The sequence below is a fragment of the Rissa tridactyla genome, chromosome 3 (assembly GCF_028500815.1).
Source record: "Rissa tridactyla isolate bRisTri1 chromosome 3, bRisTri1.patW.cur.20221130, whole genome shotgun sequence".
Lineage (NCBI taxonomy): Eukaryota > Metazoa > Chordata > Aves > Charadriiformes > Laridae > Rissa > Rissa tridactyla.
In genome coordinates, this window is record NC_071468.1 from 106,123,598 (window position 1) to 106,147,347 (window position 23,750).

The following is a 23,750-nucleotide window of genomic DNA, read 5'->3' on the forward strand; positions in this document are numbered from 1 at the left end:
TCCCTTCCTTTTCTCCCTAGCATTCCTCAATAATATGAGTTTGCTCCCCTGTCCCTCATGATGTTCTGGTGAATGCCTCGCTCTGACAGCAAAGTTAACTTCAGAGTTTTGAAATTCTTGAGTTAAAAATCCTGGTGCCACTTGGCTGGCTGACTTCTGATTCATCTCCTCCGTCTTAAGCACTGATTCCTGCTTTACGTTGTGCAGGAGGTCTCTTCCTAGTGTTTAGTAAAGCTGATATCCCTCTCCCTCTGTCTGCTTTCTTCCTGCTATCTTGCTTTCAGGGCCAGCAGAGTGACCTCTCAGTCCTTTACTGTGCTGCTCTGACTTGTGAGTCTGGTCAGAGCTAATTCAGTGACCTTTGCATTGGTCTGCGGTAGATGATACAGATCATCTTTACCCCCCAGCCTGTGGGAGAGAGGGTTTTCCATGTGGTGTCAACCCAATATTGTGCAAGTCCAGTGCCCTGTGACTTAACAGTAGCGAGGGACAGATGACACTGGAGTGACAATTATGGATAAAAGCAAATTCTGCTGCAAGTTTATCACTCCGAAATGTAGCGCTTTTTGTCAAAACCCTTGAAACGTCCAACTCTTTTGTTGAGCGGTTTATCTTCAAATGCTTTTGTACTCAGCATTACTGTTTATCGCTTGATTGTTTCCTACCAGTTTTATTGTTGTGCTTTGATACGAATGTGCAGATGTGTAAATGTACCTCCAGAGGTATAAGCCAAATGGCTACAGTGCCCGTGTATCAGAGTTAGTTGCCTGCACAGGTTGTCAATAAGCAAATTCTTGAAGTTGAGCAAGATAAGTAATAAAGTTTATATGCAACCGCCAAAATCAGACTTAGCACCCGTTCCAGAATGCTTTTATTCAGCACTAATCTTCTTGTTTGTCTTGATGCTAATGAGACTAGACTGTGTATGCTTTAAAAATAGGAGCTGCTTTGAGTTCTGGACAAACGTTTATTTATCCTGGACCATTTATTGTTTTTAAAACTATGAACATGTATCTCCACTTGCCACCTCTGATTACATGTTTTTATTACTTTTGAAGAGTGGTTTAGAATACATATTCTTCATCTGAAGAAGTCTTCATCTGAAGAAGTCTAATTCAGAGAAATCATTCAGTTTTCAATACTTACATTGCCTGAAATTTTCTTCAATTATTAAGTATTCCAGAAAACCTTCAGTTGTTTCGAGATTTGCTGTTTCTTTTCTGATATTTTCATTATAAACTTCCAGTTTCTGAAGGATATTTGTTTAAGATCTTGAATCTGGTTATTTCTTTATTTTTTTTTACTTTTTGTCCCCAACAGTAAGACTTAATACTTTTTTTTTCCCTAGTTGGAGTTGAGTTTTATTTTCCATCTCTGATATCTGCAGGTATTTTTCCAGCTTCTGCATTTTGTGAACATCTATCTATTTATTTATAGTTGGTTCTCAATAATATTTTTTAGTTCAGGCTTGATTCTAAAAAGGTTATGGAAGCGACTTACATTTAGCAGTGGTTTAATATAATAGTTGCTTGTTTAAAGGCTTTCTTGTTGCAAAAGATTTAGCTGAGACTAGCCAGTCTCTGTGTGTTTACCGCTAACTAAGAAGACCCAGCAAGCTCATAAACTACTTGGTTGAAATCTTGTACATCCTTTTTAAAAAGTCCATTCTTTGTAAAGTTTATTACATACAGTTTGTATACAGATATTAGTATATGTACATATGCCTTTTGGATTTTTTTCTATTGACATTATTCTTAAGGAACCTCCCTTAAGGACAGAGTGTAACTGTAGGTGTTTGCTGGGAATGTACTCTTGTTACAGGACACTTTGGTTTTGAAATTTAGGTGTAAACAGACTGTTTCATCTTTTCTCGTGGTGTGACATGCGATCAGTTTATAAATAAGACCCTTCTTTTCCTTTAATAATGACCGTCTAGCTGCTGCTGTGATTTTGCTTTTGAATATAAGATTACCATCTGAAGTGTAACTTCTTACCATCATCCTGCCTGGCTCCTGTCTTGGCCGTTCTCTGCCATTTCCACTACTTTGTGTAGAGGCTTATAAATTTAATCCAGTTTTATTTTTCATCTTGTTACATGGCTTATGTTTTTCTCCTCTATAATGCCTCTAAATTCTATTTTTCTTTATTCATTTCAGTGTTTTATTAAAATGGTTTTCTTATTGATAAGTTATCCCCCATACCCAGTGTTTCATCCAGTTTGATGTACTTCAGGAATGTTCTGTTCATTAAATACAGAAAGTATTAAAAAGCTACTGATCATCACAATTACATTTGAGAATTGCATCCCAGACCAGAAGAAGATGGTTTAACAGATGTTAAACTGAAACATGCCATTAAGTCTTTGGATAAAGTATGAAATGGGACTGTCTCGTTTCTTTCCAAGCTAACAGCCAAATGCATGGCTAAAAGGATTTTCACTGGGTTTATCTGAGCAACTGTCCTGTAAAAACAATAACTACAGATGTAAGTAAAAGTTGGGGTGGGTGGGTGTGTTGTGGTTTGGTTTTTGTTTTTTTTTTTTCCTAGACTTACTTTAATACGTAAGAACTCTATTTTAAATTCTGTTATATTCCTGCGACTAACCTTTGCCTAAATCTTGCTATGTCCAGTAGCACTAGAAACCAATACAGTGTGAAAAGTTCTAACTATAATGTTGATATGGATTTCTTTGCCATTGCAGAACTCACATTAGGGTGATGAAACCATAGAATTCAATTTTGCCACTTTAAATTTAGAAAGAAGCTATAAATATTTGCGCCCACCTTATTCAGAAATGAAGCAGTTAGATATGGCTTTGCTTGGTTGGTTTTGGCAGAACAACATGGTTTAATAGAATAGGAAAAAAAAATAATGGAGAAGCTTGAAAAAGAATGAACGTGGCGGACCTGTATTAGCATAAAGGGGAAGGATAGCAAGAGTGTGATGAATTAAAACCTGCTATTCCATTACAAAAAAAACATGATGCCTTTATATTGACCATACTTGGCTAGTCTAGATTAAGAAAATGGATAGGTCGCTTTTAATTACACTCCCGGTTTTTCATTTACCTTTTGATGTATCAACAGGAACATTTATTAATCAGCTGAAGTCCTACTAGGGTAAGCTACATGGTACCAGTAATAGAAATGATCACATTAATTTTTTTAGAATCTCTTAACTGTGTCTTAAATAATCTCCAAAGAGAATGTTCTCGTGGTCTTTTCATCTATTGCAAAGTGGTTTAGTTTCAAGTGTGAAATTTATGCTTTCTTGTTTAACTGGTATGAATCTGCTGTAAGCATAGGAGCATCTTAATATGCTTAGGCTATTTAATTCTGTGCTACTCTCCAGTTGCCTGAAAAATTAGATGTAGTAATAAGCAAGCAACTTGCTTAAAGAAATTATCTAAATCAAAATAAAACTAGGCAATTTTTCTAGTAGTTTGTGCCTTGGCTGTTTTCTGGGATAAAGTCTGTATTCTAACATATTCAACTATGTGGCCCTATTATTTAGCATTGATTAGAATTTTTTAGCAGGCAATTTTTATTCAGCGTGACATTCGGAAAGTTCATTTTTCCAAGCATGCGTTACAGACTCAAATATTTGTGTCTGATGTTTGAAGAGGTGCATGAGGATGACAATGATCAATCATATCTAATTAGCTCATGACACAGTGTGCTTGCAGTAATTAAACAAGACATTACCACTTACTTTCTAATGATTAAGATCACGCAGATTGAGAGACAGCTGTTAATCACTTTTCTTGCAAGGCTAATGTCATTAACAGAAAATCCCAATGATCTACCCTAAGGCTATTTTTAAAAGAGGTGGACAGGCTGTGATGTAAGCAATAAAATAGATTTTTAAATTTTGCATTTTGAGAGCATCTTTTCAAACTTCTGCTAACCTTCAGTTAGTATTCTTTCCTATTTGTTGCTATATGCCGCTTAAATATTTAGGAAAAACTCTGTTCTGAGTTGCTAGACAGTGATATTGTCACACTGCAATTAATATCTTCTAAGAGCTTGTAATGCGAATATACCTTTTACAACTGTATGTAGTGAAATGTCAATCCATAATATTGTCATTAACAAATGCAGACATTTAAAAAGAAATAAGATCAATCTTTACGAAAGCAGTAATTTCCAAGGTGCATACTGCAGATATAATGTGTGCTTTTTGGAAAAATACACTCAAATGTTAATATCTGTTAAATATCTGTTCTTGACCATCTTTATTTCTGATGCTGATTGTTACCATGTATTGCACTGAAAACTTACAGTATATTGTAATTCAGTATCTTAATTGACCTACCATGGAATCACTGATGTCCATCAGACATATCCCACTGGCTTTGTTGTGAATGGGAATCACCTCTTTAAAATGGGTTATCAGGAATTCGTGATCTTCTTGACTAATTGAGAACAGTGATTATGGAGACTAAGAAACTATGAAATGGGGTTACAGCTCTAATAAAAATGCACAATCTAGTGTCAGTCTTGAAATGCTCAAGAGAATTTAAAAATAGTAAGACAAGGATAAGTACTTTATAGCTGTTTATTCGTTGAGTCTACAAAGCAGCTGGGTGGGGGTTTTTTTTGCTTAATTCTTTGTGATCTTGACTTGAGTATTTGCTTGTTTTAAACAGGAGCTGAAAGAAAATGCATGTGTTCCAAGTACATCTTAAAAGTTAAGCAGCTATTAAGTCAGTTTGGCTGTATATTATTCTAGATTAAAAGGGATTCTTTTTTGTTGATTTTGCAATATTGAAAATAATCTACTGTTAAAAATTAACATTGGCGGCTGCTTTCCAACTGGAATGAAATTCGGACTTAACTTGATTTTTGCTTTAATTTGAAATATTTCCCTTCAAACTACTTTAAAAATATCTGCCTTCAAACCCAAATGAAAGCTGAAGGGCTGGACCGCTGGGGCAGCCACAAGTTTTATCAGCTGCAACAGCGCAGCGAGATGTCGGTGCTGGGGTGGTTCTCCTTGTTGGGAAGGGAGGCAGAAGCAGCTGGTGGTGGGCTACGTGTGCGTGTGAACGTGGAGGGCATGAACTGGGGTTTGTGGCCCCCTGACACAACTGTAGATGTGTCCATCATAGTCCTGGCCCTTTGGCTCTCAGATGGGGGTAAGCAGGATTGCTGGGCATAATGGGTGTGGTAGCATTGCCACATCCTTCTCTACGTGGAAACTGGATGGTCATGATACTGGTGATGGTGGGCAGTAGTATTTTAGAGCAGAAGGGTGTCTGTTCCAAAGCACTGATCTCATCCAAATAATTTGCGTCATCTTCTGACACTTTTGTCTGTAGTAAATGTAGTAAATATAAGCAATGATAATGATTTTTTTCCCCTGATCTTTTTTTAGTTAGATTAGGTTTAGTTTGTTATGCATTCATCTGTCACAGCAAACAAAAAAATGAAAATTTTTAATTAACATTATTATTATTGGTTTTGTTATTACTTCGACACAAGGAAATAAATATACCTGTTAGTTGCTACGCTATTGCTATTGCCTCAGTCTGGATTGGTGGGTGGAAAACAGCTTGGATGCTCAGGATGAGGGTAATGGTTAATGGATTGTCCTCTACTTGGATTCCTGTGGCAAGTGGTGTTCTTCAGGGTTCTATCCTGTGCCCCATACTCTTTAACATCTGTCAGTGACCTGGAGGAACTCACGGAGAGCTTGCTGGTCACACTAAATTGGAGGGTGCAGTCAGTACACCACTGACAAAGACTTAGGCAGGCTAGAGAAATAGACTGCCAGGAAATTCAAGAAATACATGAAGTAAACTTACGAAATTCAACAAAGTCAAATGCCAAGTGCTGCACCTGGGATGGAAGAGCCCCTGGCAATGATACAGGCTGGGGACTGCCTGTCCAGGGAGCAGCTCTGCGAAGAGACCCTGGTGGTTCTAGTGGGCATTGAATTGTACTTGAGCCTGCACAGGAGTCAGTCTCCCCCTGGGAAGGGATTACCCATCTCTCTCTCTACTCAGTAGACTGTGTCAAGAATACTGCATGCATTTTTTTATTCTCCCAGTGCAAAAAAAAAACATTGATAACCTGGAGCAAGTTCATTGCGGGGCCACTATTTGCCCGGTGAGGAAGCTGGGCTTGTTGAGCCTGGAGAAGGCTTTAGGCATGCTAAAGGCAGCCTTTCCATGTCAACAAGGAGGATATCAAGAAGATGGAGCAAGGCCCTCCACAATGGTGCATGAGTGGGCAGGAGACAACAAGCAGAACTTAAAATCAGATACAAGGAAAAGCTTTTCTTCATGAGGACAGTCAAGCAGCGGAGCTGGTTGCCCAGCAAGGTTGGGTAGTCTTCAACCTTTAGAGGCTTTCAGACTGGGCTGATTGCATAGTTGCCTTGCTTTGAGGTTGGGCATCAAACCTCCCAAAGTCCCTTCATATCTGTGATGGTGAGAATACTGTGAAAGTGTTTTCTCTCCTGATCTGCAGGAGTCTTGAACTATTCTGAGATATGGGACAAATCCGTACCATTGTGTCCTCCATAGCATTTTTACAGGTGGTTCTTCTGACTTTTTTGTAGAACCCTCCATGCCCCTAGTACTGGGGAACCATTACCTGTCCAGATAGTCTAAGGGCTCCATTATCATTATATTCAGAATTTCTTAAAGGAAAGAGTATAAAGGTTAAGGATTTTTAGCTCAGTAGTTGTGAAACAGTGTAAGTAGGTGTAAAAGCCGCAGTATGCTAAACCTGAGAAAAAGGACAACTCCATGTGTATTTACAGGGAAAACATATTCTCTAAGGGAGCTCTGTATGACTAATTTTAGAAAGCTATAATTAATCTCTGTCTTGTATCTACTTTTCGTTTTACCAAATGTTTCTTTGGTGCTTACAGTGCTATTGGAATCATTAATTTTCTGCATTCCACAGCTGTGTTACCACTATCTCTATGTATTTGCTATTTGTCCTTATCCATTTGTCCCATGTTGGTTCATTGAAAAGCCTGGGTTTGTGTTTTCACTCAAAGCCCCTTAAGCCTAGAATTATCTTCTGGTCATGAAAGACATAAGTACAGTTCTTCTTAGGGTACTGTCTTTCTTCAGATTAAGTGCTATAAAAATTATGATTATTAACAAATTTCACTGTAAACGTCACTCATCAATTGTTAAGGCCCCTAAATGGTAAACAACTTTAGGTCTTAATAGTTATTTTTCATCTCTCCTAGGGCAATTGCAAGTTCTTCAGTGCAGGTGTCCTTCTACAGCCAGTTGTGCTTTCTCCTGGATGCAGAGATTCAGGCATATGCGAGAAGTCATGTAATTCTAAATCTTAGCATCAAAGGCAAATAGATCTGAAAGCAGTTGTCTTGTCTGGGATTTTGCCCTGTGAGAGGATTAGTACCTGTACCATTTGGGAAGATGTTTGTTTAATTTTCTCTCAGAATCCCTTAGCGATGGATGTCCGTAATCTGTCCTAGCAATCTGTTCAAGGACTTCAGTTTCGTTGTAGCTGGAATGTGTTACAGGGAGATTTCGGAATTATTTTCTTATCTGATTGTTCCATTTGTTTTTGCAATAGATTTTGAAGTACTTAAAGCTGTCATTATGTCCTCTTGTTTTATGTCTTTAAATTAAACAACCTGAATTTGTGCTGAATTACTTATAGGTCCCATTTTCCAGATTTCTGATACTTTTCATTTTTTTTTGTATTTCACATGACGGTTTTCAGTTCGTTACCTCTTCTATGTAGTGTAGCCACGACATAATACTGTATAAAAGGAAACAGTATACTGGAATGTATTAAATGCAATACTGGTGATAGATTATTACTTCATGGACATGAAATTATTCCTCCCTCACGTTCATCAGTGTTTAAGGAAACTTCTGTACTGCCCAGCTGAAGAACTGTGTTTACTTTTGGGCATTATCTTGTGACAGTGAGAAAAAGCAAATCAGTAGGAAAGAGTCTGAAGGAGAGCAGTCAAAATATCTGCTTGCCTTTATTGCAAGAAGATATTGATGCCAATATTTTGCTTTCAGTCCTCGCTGCTACCTGCCTGTTTTCTTTCCTTAAGAAATGGTGAAGAAAAGCTTTTCTTCTTCCATGCAAGTGACTGTTCTTCCTGGTGTAGCACCTCGCACTTTTTTTCTGTTACAATTCATCCCATTTTTACATCTTTTTTTTTTAATGTTAGTTAATGCTATTTTTAATTTGAATTCTGTCCTTCTCTGAGAAAATGCCTTTGTCTTTTGATCACGATAGTAGATGTGGTGTAGAAAACATATCAGTTACGAGAGAGAGAGAGTAAATTTGAGCCTGCGTTAACTTAGTGGCCAGAGCACTGTCTATGTGGGACATCCTGAAGTTCCCTTTCTGCCTAATCTGAAGTGATGTAGGATAAAAATCAGTGACTGATTCTCATGTGTCTTCAGCCAAGTGTTCCAACCATCAGTGTAGCACAGATACAGAATTTCAACAGAGTTGTTTTCATTAAAAAAATTGAAATTGGATTAGAGAATTTTATCACTAGACCTCTGAGGTGTAAATATTGCTGATAAAATATTTGTCTGGAAATATGATGTGGAATTTCAGTTGGAAAAAAGTTCAAATATAGTGCTTAAAGAATTTTATTTACAAATGAAGAAAGGTCATTTATAAATTAATTTTAGCAGTTAAAAATTGAACTGCCATGCCATTGAAGCTATGGATATATTTATTAAGGATGAAGATCAGCAAATGGTGATTTCTGCTGGAGGACCAATGTAAGTCAGCGCAGAGGATTTTTTAGATGAAGTAGGGGATGATCCATTTTTATGAGAGTCTAAGACACTAATACTCCATTTAGTTGACAACAGCAGTGATAACAATGGCTAAAATACGCTTAGGCAGAGAAAGTAAGAGCGAGGTTTGGAGTTATCGAGAACTTCACAGTTTAAGTCAAAATAGTACCACTGCAGCGCCTGTACTCTTACATTTGCTCTGAATACATACAAATACATTGTATGATTTTATTATGAATCTCATCTGAATTTTCTGATCATCTGTGTAAGAGTCTTGAACATTTTCTGCCTGTCTTCAGTTACGGGCATGAAAAGCCTGACAAACACTGCTCTAATGCATTTAACAAACAAATGGACATAAGTAAATGGTTTCTATAAGAAAGCGTAGTACACCTCAATACCGTTTTTAAACTCTGCCTCATTTTTTGCAAGCTTTTTCAAAATAAAACTTACAGCAGTGAAGATAAGTATTTTATGCCAGTAAGACTGAAGGCTGGCTTAGAGATGTCTACTTTGAAACAGAATTTGCAGCTGTGAGCTTTGGGCTGCAGATACAGTGTACTGAAAGAGTTACGATATTTTGAGTAGGGTCTCAAAATATTATGCTGAATGGGGAGCCCTTTAAAGCAAGTACGCTGGCTAGGGACCTGCCTTAAGTAGTCTGTAATAAAACTGATAAGAGGATTCATCTGCAATTCTAGCTCCCTCTAGAGAGTGATGTTTTCTTCTGTGTGGTCTTGAGAGTTTTTGAGCTTGCTTGGGAAAGTAGGTTTCAGTGTTGTTTTCTTTTCTTTCAAAACCAGAGCTGTGACTAAGCTTTCTTGAAAGTCACAGCTGCTGTGATGCCTGTGTTACTGATCTCCTTTTCTCTTCCTCCCACCGCATATGTGGACGTGCACACACACATACCACTTACCCCTCTTCCTGAGGCCAGTGTCTAGAAGAGATATGAAAATCAACATTTAATTTCCTCATCTGCCCAAGTGAGTTTAAATTTACATTCCCCTACCTCTCATTGTAAGCACTTAAATCCTATTGAGATGCAACTCCCTGTGTACTTTCCATATTTATTTTTTTAGTTGCAAAATACATGTAAATTTGGTATGTGTTCTCTTAACATTACTACATCATTTTGGGGAGTTATTTCCACTTTTCAGTCCTCGCTTTGGTATCAGTTATTGGAATAACTAATGTATTGACAGTTTTTAAATGAGAAATAAAGACAAACATAGCATAGTTAAAATGCTGGCTATACATCTAAGTTCCCATTAAAAGGTCCTCGTTTGAAGAAGCATTTTGTCTGGGATGGGATTTACCTGCTAGAGTTACATATGCCAACAAAAAGAGAGAACAGCAGAATGTGCCGAACTCTGATTCAAAACCATTTATAATAGTCTAAAAAAAAGCCAACTTGAAAGGCTGAGAGAAGTCTAGATTAATCTTATTGATTCTGAAAGCAAATAAGGTATTGCTGCATGTCATCTTGGATCACATCAGGAGTTAGATGGAGTGTGAGGTAGGTATTGGATTTTAATAGGAATAGATGAGCTTCAGTGAGACTTTCAGTTTAAGTAGTGTGATGGAAAATGCTAAGCTATTTAGTTGGTCACTTTACATATTTCGTTCGTTACTTGATCATCTGTTACAAATGAAAGTTCAGGGGGTTTTTCATTGTGTTACTTCTAAATGTATGTAACAATTACAAGCCAGAGAAGTGTTTCAGGCTTAGGCTGTATAAAGTGCTCTCTAGAGTTCTGTTCTCTTGATGTTTCTGTGAAGTATAGTCTGGTACATCAGCAAAAGTAATAGCAGTTGCCAGTCCAGGTGGGATAGCGACGCACAACCTCTGAACAGCAGCAAAATAGGGGGATGGTGGTTTTTCAAGGCAGTTCTACTGTTTGAAAATACTTGCTGTTACGCAGCATGACTTTTAAGTGGATGGTGTTGACATATTTCTCATACGTTGTCGTTCATAAAATTATATTGATGAAACATCCACAAGTGCTGGGAATTTAAAAAGTTTCAAAACTTGGGAAAACGAAGAAATGTTGGTTTCCAAACAAGGGAGAATGATTAAGGCTCTCACTGAGCTTTGTTTCCGTTAGATATTCCCAGCAAACACGAAGGACAAGATTTATCTGCCTGGAATTAGACACTTGTGCCTGAGTTGTTACTTTTATTTATTTTTTAAGTCACAGTAGAGAGCTATTTGTTCCCTTTCAGATGGATGTCTAGAAGACATGAGGTAAATCATGCTTCAGAGATGTCTGTTGCTCATTACTGGCTTGACAGAATCTAAATGTCTGTCCTAGATGTGGATTTCCACACTGTAAGTCTTTGGTGAGATCCATTTCAAGCGGAAGATACCTACATGCTGGCATGGAGAGCGTCTACATTCCATTATAGTCATGGAAATCTGGTCTTGCCTCCAGGTGGATAAGGTCCTGGATGTCCTAAAAAGTCTGCGTCAGCCTTACGTGTGTGGAGGTCTTAGATACACTTTAAGTGGCAGCAGTGGCCTACGTGGGGACAGTTGCTTTCAGCCCAGGGGCAGCAGAACCTCATGAGCAATTCAGCTGAGAAACTTCTGTTTCTATACTTCAGGGCAAATTCAATTGCTCCGTGGGATGCATTTTGCATTTCTACTATAAGGGAGGCTTTGACACTCAGTTGCTGTTTAGAGCTACACCATGCCTAAATTTAAGTGCCTTAAGCTTAAACTGCTCCTGCTTCAAAGACCAAAAGGATTTACTGACAATCACCACAGACCTTTCTCCCTAATTTTATTGAAATGAAAATATAATTATGAAGATAATGTTCCATGTCTGATTTTATTTTAAAATCCCTTGAGCGTTCATGCAGTGCACAGGGTATGAGTCTTCTTTAATTCATTACTCTGTCCTTTACGCAGTCTACTGTTTAACAAACGTAGATGAACAACTTCATTTTAAATGGTCTTCTAGAAACAAACACTGCACCGAAGCCTTGAATTGTGCTTGATTATTCTTCACTTGCATAGAGGAAAGTGCAGTGTTGTGAGGATATAGTTATATACATTATAAATTAATAAACAAATACTACTTTTAAATACAATCATCCATTTCAGAACAGATGCTTTGCTTTTTCTTTTCTGTGCAATGACGGAAAAGCACTGAAATTGCATTAGTCTACTTGTTTTAACCAGTTAGCTATAAACAGTCCTAATTCCACAGGTTTTGTTTAAGGAAATATCTGACTGAGTATTAGCAAGAGATTTTGTGCATAAGGAGATAAACTAAAAATTAAAATGGAATGTCTTTTCTACTGCTCGCAGAGAAAATATTGTTTATGCCAAAATACTTGGCTATCCAATAGAGTTTACTAGTTATTAGTCCAGTGATGATGTAACTTCAGAAATGAATGTCCATCTTGACCTAAACAAATAGAAACTCTCTAACACCCGTATTTATTTCTGTGTTTTACAATGTGAAAACACAGTTTTGTATGAGGACAGAACTCTATATCATAAAGGCAATGTTTATGGTGGGTACAGGTCTCTTTCTGACACAGTGAAAGGAGCGTCTCTCAGTCAGGAGCAATATTACACTTCTCCATGTCTTACTGAAACTGGAAAAGGTGTTCACATACGTTTGTACATACCTATCTGCTTCTAATACAGTTTCATAATAAGTTGAACATTAAAACCAAATAGGACATCATTCAACGGCAGCACTCCTTTGTGGGACAGTACAATGAAGATTTATTTTTTTATAAATTTTTTTACATATTAATGTTTACTTCAAAGACCATTTAGCCCATGTTTTACAGTACAGAAGAGGCTTTTCATGTCTAAACTATCTGAAGCCTGAAAAACAAACCAGTTTTCCACTTTGTGTAAACTTTGCTGGTTTATATGCATTTTATGTATTGAATGGGACAGAGTTGTTATTTATCATTTTGAAATGTTCATATTCTTAAACTTTGTTTCTGTGCCTTGCTTTCACAGACTAAAACTAGTATTGCATTGTTGTATGATGAAGTATCCGAAAATGCTTATGACATCCGACTGAAGCTTACAAAAGAGGTATTAACAATTCAAAAACAAGATGTCGTCTGTGTTAGTGGAAGTGATCACAGTGCAAATGTAAGTGCTTCTATATCTCTGTGCTTTCGACTGTGCACTTTAATGTCTTCTGCAGAGATCAGTTTATGGTATTGGAGTGCAAGAGATTTTATTGGGTAATAGAAATACGTGTAATGATCGGTTGTTGGGTTTTTTCTGCATGCTTACGTTCACGCGTATAAGAACTTTTTGTTTGGCCAGCGCTGTATGTCCTTTATTCTGACATGTATAACCTTAACAGGAGAGAAAATGTCTATAAATACTGAGATTACAGCATTCTTCCACCAAATACTGTTAGGCCGTGAAGAAAAAAAATATTTCCTGTTGAAAGCATTTTAAGAGGAAACTAATACATTGGAGTTTTCTTCATTTGTGTATAAAGTATTGACAGGATCTCTGTTCAAGGGCACAGAGCTGGCTGAGAGAACACTTGACAGACACTTATTTCACTTTAATTCTCTTTCAGGCACAGATGGGTCTTAATCAGTGCCAGCATGTATGTCATGCTTTTGTTCTCCGAAATTCAGTTATGCTGCTTTTCAAAACATGTGATGCCCTAAGCTATAGAGGAATTTTCTGTATTGCTATTTAGTAATGTCACTAGAAAAATGGGTGGCATTTTGCATAGGTGTGGTGTCTAAGTTGTGGACATCCCCAAATGGTGTATTTTATTTCCTTATATAAACAGTGTTCCTCTTAAAACTAAGTGTGGGTATCCCAAATTTTACCAAGTAAAATAAATTTCATGAATTGTGCTGGTATTTTCTAGACTGAACAATTCATGGCAGCCCCCTCAGAGAGCCAAGGGGGAGCCTTTCTGTCCGCTTGCTGTATTGCATGTCTCATGTAAACATAAAATCTGTCACTAGGGGACATCAAGTGAGTTTGTAATACTATGCTAAGAACTAGGAGCCAAAGACTCTGTAGTGGGTATCTGTATATACATATATCTATATCTATATGAGTGTGTGTCAGAGAGCGTCTGCCTATATAACACAAAATCATGTTTTATTTCTGCCATAGTAAATATTTATATTTATTGTTTACTATCATACAAAAAATAATTTGAAATAGCTTTTAGTAGCTAGAAACACTATGTACTGGCTTCAAAACTTGTCTGTGGAACTTGGTGGAACACGATTTGCTTGTAAAAATGTTCAAAAAGGTTGCATTAGTTGGCACTAGTGGGAAGCCACTCAGTGAAGTGAAAGGCATGTCCAGTTATAGTTGGTTTGCTGAAATAAATGTAATCCTCAGCCAAAAATCATCAGCTTGCATATACTTTCTACTTCACTGAGAAGCATGAAAAGCTGCAGCTTTTAATTGCAGATATTAAGACTGAGAAACCGGGGTCTGTTTAGCCTGGAGAAGCGAAGACTGAGAGGGGATCTCATCAGTGCTTATGAAATATCTAAATGGCGGGTGTCAAGAGGACGGGGACAGACTCTTTTCAGTGGTGCCCAGTGAAAGGACAAGGGGTAACGGGCTGATGTGGTTTTGGCTGAGTTGGCCAATCAGAATGACAGATGGCCCCTCCTCCCCTCTATCTCCAAAGACAGGAGAGGAAGAGATAAGGAGATTTACAAGTTTAGAAAAAGAACTAAACTACTTTAATGAAAATATTAATAAATAATGAAATAATAATAATAAAATACAACTTTTAAAAAGTACAATATATACAAAACCACATCCAGCTCCCAGGATGATGATTGCAGCAGGCACAGGGAAAGTCCCAGACTGGAGTCAGCAACGGACAGGAGCTGGATTCTGGATCTGGACTCAGAAGTGCTTGGATCGGAATCAAAGGCAGACGAACAGACAGGGTCCTCCTCAGACGTCAGCCACTGAAGGAAAAGAAGTTGACCCTTTGATCCCGTAGCTTTTATACTGAGTGTGAGGCAGATGGGATGGAATACCCAGTTGATCAGTTTGGAGTCACCTGTCCTGTCCGCTCCTCCCCTCAGGTGTGACCCCTCTATGCTTTTCCACTTCCAACCCTCTAATGGGGCAAATAATGAAATCAGCTGACCTTGGTTGTTATAGCAATAAGTATAAGCAAGAGCCTCTCTGCATACCATTCCTTGGTATAATCAGGTTTTATCACTCTGAGAGTGAACAGTTTCTGAACAATATACTGTTAATTTCAGAGTTTAGTCAGTTAGAAGAGGCCCAGCTGAAAAGTAAAATTACAAAACAGAAAATTGATTCTGTTTACCTCAAACCAGGACACAGGCACAAGCCAGAACACAGGAAATTGCATCTCGACATGAGGAGGAACTTCTTTACCCTGAGGGTGGCAGAACACTGGAACAGGCTGCCCAGAGAGGTGGTGGAGTCTCCATCTTTGGAGACATTCAAAACCCACCTGGACGCGTTCCTGTGCAACCTGCTCTAGGTGACCCTGCTCTGGCAGGGAGGTTGGACTAGATGATCTTCAGAGGTCCCTTCCAACCCCTATCATTCTGTGATTCAGCACAGGCTGTGACTGCGTCTGAGAAAATGTTGTATTAAATATGTACATGTATTGATCTTCACTCTTTGGTCACTCAAAAATACCCAAAACCCCAGCCCCCGCCCCAAAAACCCCCACAAAACAGCAAAAAAAAACCTAAAAAAAAAACCCCACTCCAAAACACAAAAACAAAACACCGAGTCTGCCTCTTCCTTTTAATATCAGAACTTGGACTGAGTCTGATCTTGAACCAAATAGAAAATATTGGAACACTAGCATTTAATATAACGGCCAATCGAGTGTAACATGAACACTGTAATTTTTACAGTATATAAACTGCTAGTGTATAGGAGCTCAACAGCAGAATTAGAAATCAGGCTGAAATAGCTGGTAGTTCTCTAGCAGTGTTTTTGGTAATTCTGAAGTTTCACATTTACAGCTACACAAGATAAATTCCAAAGAGATAAATGCTTTACTTTTCACAGTGGTTCAAGAAAATAAGTTTCATCCCTGTGCTGTATGATTCAAAATATTAATAGAAAATTGTAACCTGAAAGTCAATTCTATAACAGTCATAAACAATCACATTGTCTTACTGATTTATTCTCTTTCTTTCTGTGCTTTTTCTGTCTCGGGTATTCATAGTTAATCTGTATTTTACAGAATACAGGATCTATTCATCAAACTAGATCCTTTGCAACAAAAATAGAAATAACTTGTTTGCTTTCTTTCTGTAGTCACCTCAAACATATAGGAGCATAAAAAAAAAATCTTTTGTTTTTAGAGTAACTTTTTGTCTTAGGTGTAGGAAATGTGAATGGAAAAATATTGAAAAAGAAAGTTCTGTGTCTACCTGTGGTAATACTTTTGTTTTCCAGCCAGTTTTGTGGGACAGAATTCATGGGATGCATTTGCATCCAGCCTCCCTTTTGCCAACAGGTTCATTGATCCTGAGGAACGCTGAGGACAGGATTTGCAACCGTGTGTAATTAGCTCTGCTAGCCCCATCCAGTTCTGAATGCTGTAGGGAGGACTGGCAAAGACATCAGTGATCTGCTGGTGCTGTGGTCGTGGGCTGAAGTTTCAGCAATAGAAATTATTCCCAAGGATAAAAGGTTCTCACTAGAAAATACCTTTTACTACCATCATCTAGATTCTGGTTTCATATTTTGCTGTCTGCCATTCATTTAAGTGCTGCTTGTAAGCACTGAGAAAGGTTCACCTTTGAGAAATTGTAGAACTGGCTTTCTACAATTTAACGGCAGCTCAGCCTATTTCACTAGTTCTTGCTATTTTGTGCTTGGGTGTAGAGTAACGAGAGAGAGAAGAGCATGGTTTGTGAAATTCAAGATGTGCAAAGAAGAAATACTATAAAGGCAACTGTTTCTTTTCCTTAGTATTAAAATTTTTCACAGTAGACAAAATTACTTTTAAATATCTGTAAAAATCCTTCCGGAAGTGGAACCATTGTGGGAAATACTGTTTTCCAGTGTGTTGTTATCTATTATTACATTTATAAAAATAATTTATATGTAACTATATATATTTATGTATTTTGTATTTGTGTGATTAAACATGTGATCTTTCCACCAAGATGTATTTCAGAACTTCAGACTTGGCAAATCTAAGTCTTCATGACTTAGTATTAGGTTTGGGGTGTTCAGATTTCAATAGGAAAAAGGCATGTTTCATAGGAAGTAGGAGAATGTATGGGTACATCAGAATTGGTGCACGCTCATAGAAGCCAAGCACAAGGTATTGACAGAAATCATGTATTGGAAAAAAAAAATAGATATTTTTCACAATCTTCTAAGTATTTTTAATAGAAGATATCTTTTTTCCCTCAGATTTGAAGTTTAACAATACTCACAGAAAGGAATTAATTGTATGACAGACAGGGAGAGATCCATTTTCAGTTAAAAGAGAGACAGGGAGGCATTCATTTTTATACTTTATGCTTCATTAAGGTATGATTTTGCTTTAATTTTTTGTTATTCCACATGCTAAAATTAATTTCTTACATACAGCGCCTCACCCTTGATACCCCTTGTTTTTCTTCCGTGTATATTGCTGTCATCCTTCTCCTGTTGTCAGCCCACAGCTTTATGCCTCTCCTCTTTTCATAATCAATTTTTTTTTTTTATTTTGTATTATATTTCTGTATTGTTTTTTCCCCTGCTAATTCCACTTGCAAAGTAAGAAGAAGAAAAGAAGCGCATCTGGCTTTTTATCAAAATCAGTGCTTCTCACAGAGCTGAATTGTCTCTGACTGTGTCAGTGGTCGGGCAAACAGGTTTCTAACGGAGGCACCTGGCATCTTGGTTGGAAGAGGTCTCCTCAGGGGCTTATGTGAGTCTATTCTAATAGAGTTAGAATAGCAAAAACCTTTGCATCCTGGGTACCCAATTGTCCAGTTTCACAAGCCTTGTCTTAGCTGGACTTTATCAGAATGAAGCAAGGTAGGTGAATAGGGAAGAAAAATAGCAAGATTGGTTGTTTTGTTGATCAAAAAAATAGAAACAGTGCCTGAAAGTACTGTTTAAATCCCTGATGAGATTGCTATGACATTTTCTTTGTAACTGAAATGCTAATAAGGACAAAGAAAAATGTCTTTGTCGGATCTGCATTAAAGTCTGAAGTTTTGGGTTTTTTTTAACCCAAGGAAATGTCTGTCTAGATAACTACTAATATTACTGCTTGCCCAGTGTCTGTTCTGCCATTGCTGAGATGGTATTTTAGTTCAAAATTATTTTTAAAAAGCTAATAATTAACATTTTCTCTCTTTTTGGAAGCACCAAACGGGTGATTAAGAAAGACTTATCCTTTTGGAACTAAGATCATTTGCATGGAGAAAATTTATTATTTAACCATTTGTTATTTGTTTTCCATGCTCTAGAAAGCTGATCTAGATATTTAGAAGATAGCTATCAAGTAAATCCTTAGGATCTTTATTATGAAAGGTCATAAGCTTGTGTTGCTGTCACTTTTAGAACAGTTAAAAGTTTGTATCACAAAATAAATACTAAATGTGATTATTCATCAGCATGACAAAAAACCTTTATTATTAAAGATAAAAAGACTAAGTAGCTCAAGTAAAAAGGCTAATAAATGTAACGGAACAGAAGAATTTGAAGGACACTATGGATATCCCTGAAAAATAATCTCTCCCTGAAATGTGGAAAGAGTCCAGCTAAGGATAAGCGCTCATACAAACAAGATAGAAGAAAGGCAGCAACGACATTGGTAAACCAGGCATATGTACAAACATACGTGTCCATTATTAAAATTTCAATTGATCTATTACACCTGGAGCCATGGCAGACTGTCAGGACTGGTAAATTGCAACTGTATTGTGAGAGCTTGTGTAGCAGTTTAAAGTCTTCAGCAGTTACGGGCAAGATATCTGACTGTGATGGAAGCATAAGCCTTTCCAGTTATGGTATGTGGAATATTGATGGGTGCAACCTCTGTGGTTCACCTTTGTCTTCACACCAGACAATGTGTGAAATGTTGTGCAAAGTGAATGCAAATGAAATTACTCAAATAAAGACCAGCTGTGTTCTGGCAGGATTTAGCTATAATTGATTGTTATAGGATGCCTTTTTAATTGAAAGAAATAAGCCCATTTTTAATGGGAAAAGAAAGAAGTGCAGTCGTGCCTTGACACAGTGTCTTATATATGTTATTAGTAACTATGGAAATCCATATTTATGGATGATCTGCATATAGTTAATCTGTATCCTCAGTCTGAGAACAGTCCGGGTCCTAGGTCCTCGAATACTACTTGTCAAAGAAAGCTCCTGTCCCAAATTAAGCGTCTTACAACTCAGTAGAGGGGTTCCTGAGGATTCCTGTGAAGTCATACTGAGACTGAATATGTTTCATTCAGACACATTTAATATGAGCACCACACCCTAGACAATTTGTCACATCATGGATTTGTCACAGTCATCTTTACTAGAACAGATCATGTAAGAATTTAGATTGAAAGCTACCTCTTGAGGTTGTCTAATTCAACCCACTGGTCAAAGTTGGGGTAGCTCCCAAGTTTGGACAAGTTGCTGAGGGCTTTGTCCATTCACGTTTAGAGTATGTCCAAGGATGGAGATGCTAGCAGCTCTCTGGGCAGCCTCTTCTGATGCTTAACCTCTGTCACGGTGAAATTATTTCCTGTTGTTATGTGTAATCGGAATTTCCTTTGCTGCAAGTTGTGACTGCTGCCTCTCATTCTTTTTCTTTGTACATCTGTGAGAACAATCTGGTTCTGGTTTTTTGTATAATACTTCTTTAGGTTGGCAGGTTTTGAAAATCAAATGAGTGACTTAATTTTACTCTAAAAAAAACCCAAACATACAAACAAAAAAATTCCAAAAAACTCAACAACAAAACCCCACAACCAAAAAACTCCTTCCCCCACCCTTCCCCCCCCAAAAAAAAAACCTAAAAGCCAAAAACCCCTTTTAATCTACAGTAATAGAAACAACATATTTTTACCAGTTTATCTTATTATAATTATTATTCCATATTTAGTAAGGATTCTCTGCAGCTGTCACGATCAACAATCTTTTGCTTTCTGTCTGCTTGTTTCCTTATTACAGCTTGCCCTCCTCTTCATGGAAGTGGAGAATAAGGCATCACCTGATGCCATGGAGGACTAATTCGTGTCTTTCCTTCTCTTTCTCAACTTTTCTTGACTTAAATTTCCACTGTCTCCATAACTTGTTCTACTTTCTGAGTTACACTGTCTTTTTAACCAATGCAACTATTTCTAAGAATACAAAACAGTCTATTAAAAATAACACAGACTTGGGACTAAAGTTCATACAGGCACCTTTTGAGCAAAAAGCTTTTCCTGAAAAGCTGGCATGTTGTAATTAATATAGCAAATCCTACGTATAATAAAGTTCTTTGATTGACTCACCATCCACGATACAGTTTTATGAAAAAGCTGTTACATTATTTTTCAATGTATTCTTTGACTGTTTACCTGGTTAATTGTAAGATGCTGGTGGTTACAGTTCCTGAGAGGGTAGTACTAATGACTTGTGGAAATGCACATACGTGGTATGTTCAGTCTGACCGAAGTGGCTAACTGTGTGACATCTACACTTTCCTCATGCTCCATTCATTTCTTAAGATTTGTTACACTCATTTTTTAATAAAGGCTGTGGGATGTATATACGTAGTAACAGCAGTGAGTAAGGAAGCGATCAAAACTCAGTACTCTTCTGGTTAAGTATTCTTTGACCCTGGACTGCCACATACTGGAAGAAGGAATCTCTGTGTCCCAGTCCTAGATGATGGCACTGCGGTTCATCTGATGTGCTGTATGATGCCATATCTTTATGCAGCAGCGTAAGGCTGTGTGGTTCTAGCGTTATCGTGTGGATGCCTATATTGTTAGACTCAGTGATTAGTCATAATCCAGCACTCTCTCTCATTAGAGTGCTACGCAGACTCTCTTTCCAGAGTCTGGTGTTTCTTTTGAATTCCATCTGGAAATGATTTTGGCAAGAGCAGCCCCTACCGTAGTTTAAAATCCATGTTTCTATGAAGAGAGTTAGGAAACAGGCGGACTGTAACCTACAGCCACTGGGTAGGTGGAAGTTCGTTGACGGTCAGTGAGAAGTGAGAGTTGTGTGAGCAGAAGTGGAAGTCTCTGTAGAGATTTGTGGCAGAACGTTAAATACATGTAGAACAATTTGCTGAGGAAGCTCTAGGGCTGGAGACGTGGAGGGTGTGAGCTGAGAAAATCCTCATCATGGGAACTCCATATTGAGGAGAAAACTTCCTGAAGAATTTCATATATCCTTGTTCTCCACATCGTCATTTGTTGTTTTTGGATATGTAACAACCAGCAGGATGTCTGCATTCTGTGGTACGTTTTACTTGGTCTGACTTTCTACAGGGTCTGTTTCTTCAATCATTTTTTATCTCATAACTTCCTTGTGGTAGCTTCAAGAGCTGAAGAAAAGGAAGACAAGGTATGTTAAGTACCTATCTTTATCTTCTTGTCCCTTCTGCTATCAGACTGTTTCTTCCCTTTCATCCATGCAGGACAGGTTGCAGGCTTCTCTTTTAACTCTTCATATTGCACTTTCTTGTTTTGCTTCTTCCTTTCCCGTGCATGTTTCCCAAGGGCCTAGGTGGCAAGTTCTGCTGTTATTGCCATAATTGCCTAAGACTGGCTTTTATTTTCTGTTGTCAACCTGCCATGTAGTACCTGTAGTAAATTTGACATCTTACTTTCTACAAGTGAGGAGGCCTTTTGAGACTACTCTTTCCAATAAAATGACAGGTGCAACTGTAGTAGTGGGAATAAAGTTTATTTATTAAAAAAAGTACTCTGAACAACTCTGAACAATTCAGCAATGAATGATTTCTTTGTTCACATTTTCCTGTCTTCCTGTTTAGCCACTTACCTTGCTTAAGGAATAGTCTGTTATCTGTTAAGGGTAATAGTCTGTTCTGGTTTGAGTGTGGGGCCTAGATGGGCTTAGGTACTGAGGCATATTTGATTCATGGCTATATTTAATGTTGCCAAGTCACTCAGTATCCTCGTCCCGCAGTGGGGTAGATGCCTGCCCAGGAGAGAAGCCAACACAATGGTTTCCCACAGAACCTCCCTGCCCTGTGGCAAGAACAGCCCAGGAGGACCCTGGTAAAGTCAGCCCAGTGGTCTTACTGATAAGTAGAAGCGAAAAGACTAAAAATAAATCAAAGTGTTGATGATCTTTGTCTTCCAACCTGTTCTAGCCCCTGCGAATGGACTTGTTTCTTAGAACAGTTTCAACAAAATCTGAAGAACTTGGGTGATTTCAAGTGTTCCAGCATTTTCTACCATGTGCTTCAGTTTGATCTTTGGAAATAATATGTGTATTTGTGAATATTTTCATGCATACTGGCACAGAAAAGGGAGATATGGTACATGTAGAATCTTTTTCCATATATATCTGTTATATCAATAGGTGTGGATTACTTCAAGCAGAGTCATCTTCTGAAATCTCTTTCGTACATTGTTCATTATGATAGATATATATAATATTTTTCCTACTGAAAGATCCTTTACCATAAGTGCCGGTGGAAGGTGTTAACAATCTGGTAATAATGGCATAATGGCGATGCATTGACAGGTGGATCTGAAGTCTTGCTAAAAAACAGTACCAGAAATAAGGACTGCAAGTGTCGCCTCATGTTGCCCATGAAGCTCCAATCATGTCAATTCATATCAACAAATACCAGTTTCCAAAGATAAACTCTTCTGTTGAGTCATTGTGTTTTAAAAGAATTTAGAAAGTTTTGTATGTCAAGAGCTATCTCATACCTAAAAGACAGGTATTTGACCGTATAGTTGTCTGAATTACGTTTGAAAGTAACATTCATTTTGAAACTATTAAAGCGATAGGATTTTTTGTCAGCTATATAATTCTTTGTAGCTGCTATAAGTAGCATTACACCTCCTGTTACCAAGCAATCTCTTCTCTATACAGTTGTTGGCATGGTGTTCTTTTGTATGGTGTCTGTGTCTTCCATGTTTTAAAATTTATATTGTATCTGTTTTTCAATATGTTCTTGCCTGGCATCGTTCTTGGAGTTCTTGAAAGTTTCTACCTCACCGGTCTTTATTTCAGTATTGATGACTGAGGCCTTTTAAGGCCCTCCTCCCCCTATCTATATAGTTATATGTGCTGTTTCAGTAAAGAACTCTTCTGGAACTGGCTTTCCCTGGATTTCTAACACCTCTGAGATCTACATGTAAGCAAAACATATGGGCTGAATTTAAGAATAAGTTATTTGAGCTGCTTTCATCTGTGGACTATGGCTATCAGCATCTTAAGTTGGGGCAAAATCTTTTCTGTTTAGTCACATCTTTAACAGCTTGTTCTGCAGTGCAGTTGTTTGCCTCAGTTGGCAGAACATTATATTATTTTGAAATAAAGCCCCTGTCTCCGAGCTATATGCTTTGATGAGACACAAACCCACTGGTCATGCTCTGGTCCTCCTGCAGAGTAAATGCGATTCCATGAGGGTGATAGTGACTGAGACGAAGACAGATAGATCACATATAAATATTGCTTTTAACCCAAAATTTAAATTCTGCCCTTCAACCATTGGGGCTATGCGAATTTCATTCCTAAAAGTTCCTTTTGAGTTTGTAGTCTTTCACAAAGAGTAGGCTGCTTTCCTAAATGCAGTTTGGTTGTCTTTAAGCATATGCAAATTTTTTGAGTCAAGGCCTACGTGCTCCAGTGTTTTCATGCATCAGAACAAGACAAAAGTTTTACTTAGATATGTGCCATTAGGCAATATGGATTTCCTTTAATACTTAAAGCATTTAAAAAAGTGAAAATTTCAATGGCCTTCCCAGGTTTACAGTTTGTTGTTCAAAGAGAAAATAAATTTCCAAAATACATATTCTTCTACCATAGACT

At 37.6% G+C, this 23,750-nt stretch overlaps 1 protein-coding gene across 1 annotated transcript in view; it reads left to right on the forward strand.

Moving 5' to 3' along the window:
• The window catches only part of SNTG2 (syntrophin gamma 2), a 276,316-nt gene that overhangs the window by 102,083 nt on the left and 150,483 nt on the right, over nucleotides 1–23,750 (forward strand). The window contains exon 2 of the mRNA XM_054195752.1: nucleotides 12,750–12,887. Coding sequence (XP_054051727.1) covers nucleotides 12,750–12,887 — 138 coding nt within the window. The remainder of the gene's footprint in view (nucleotides 1–12,749; nucleotides 12,888–23,750) is intronic.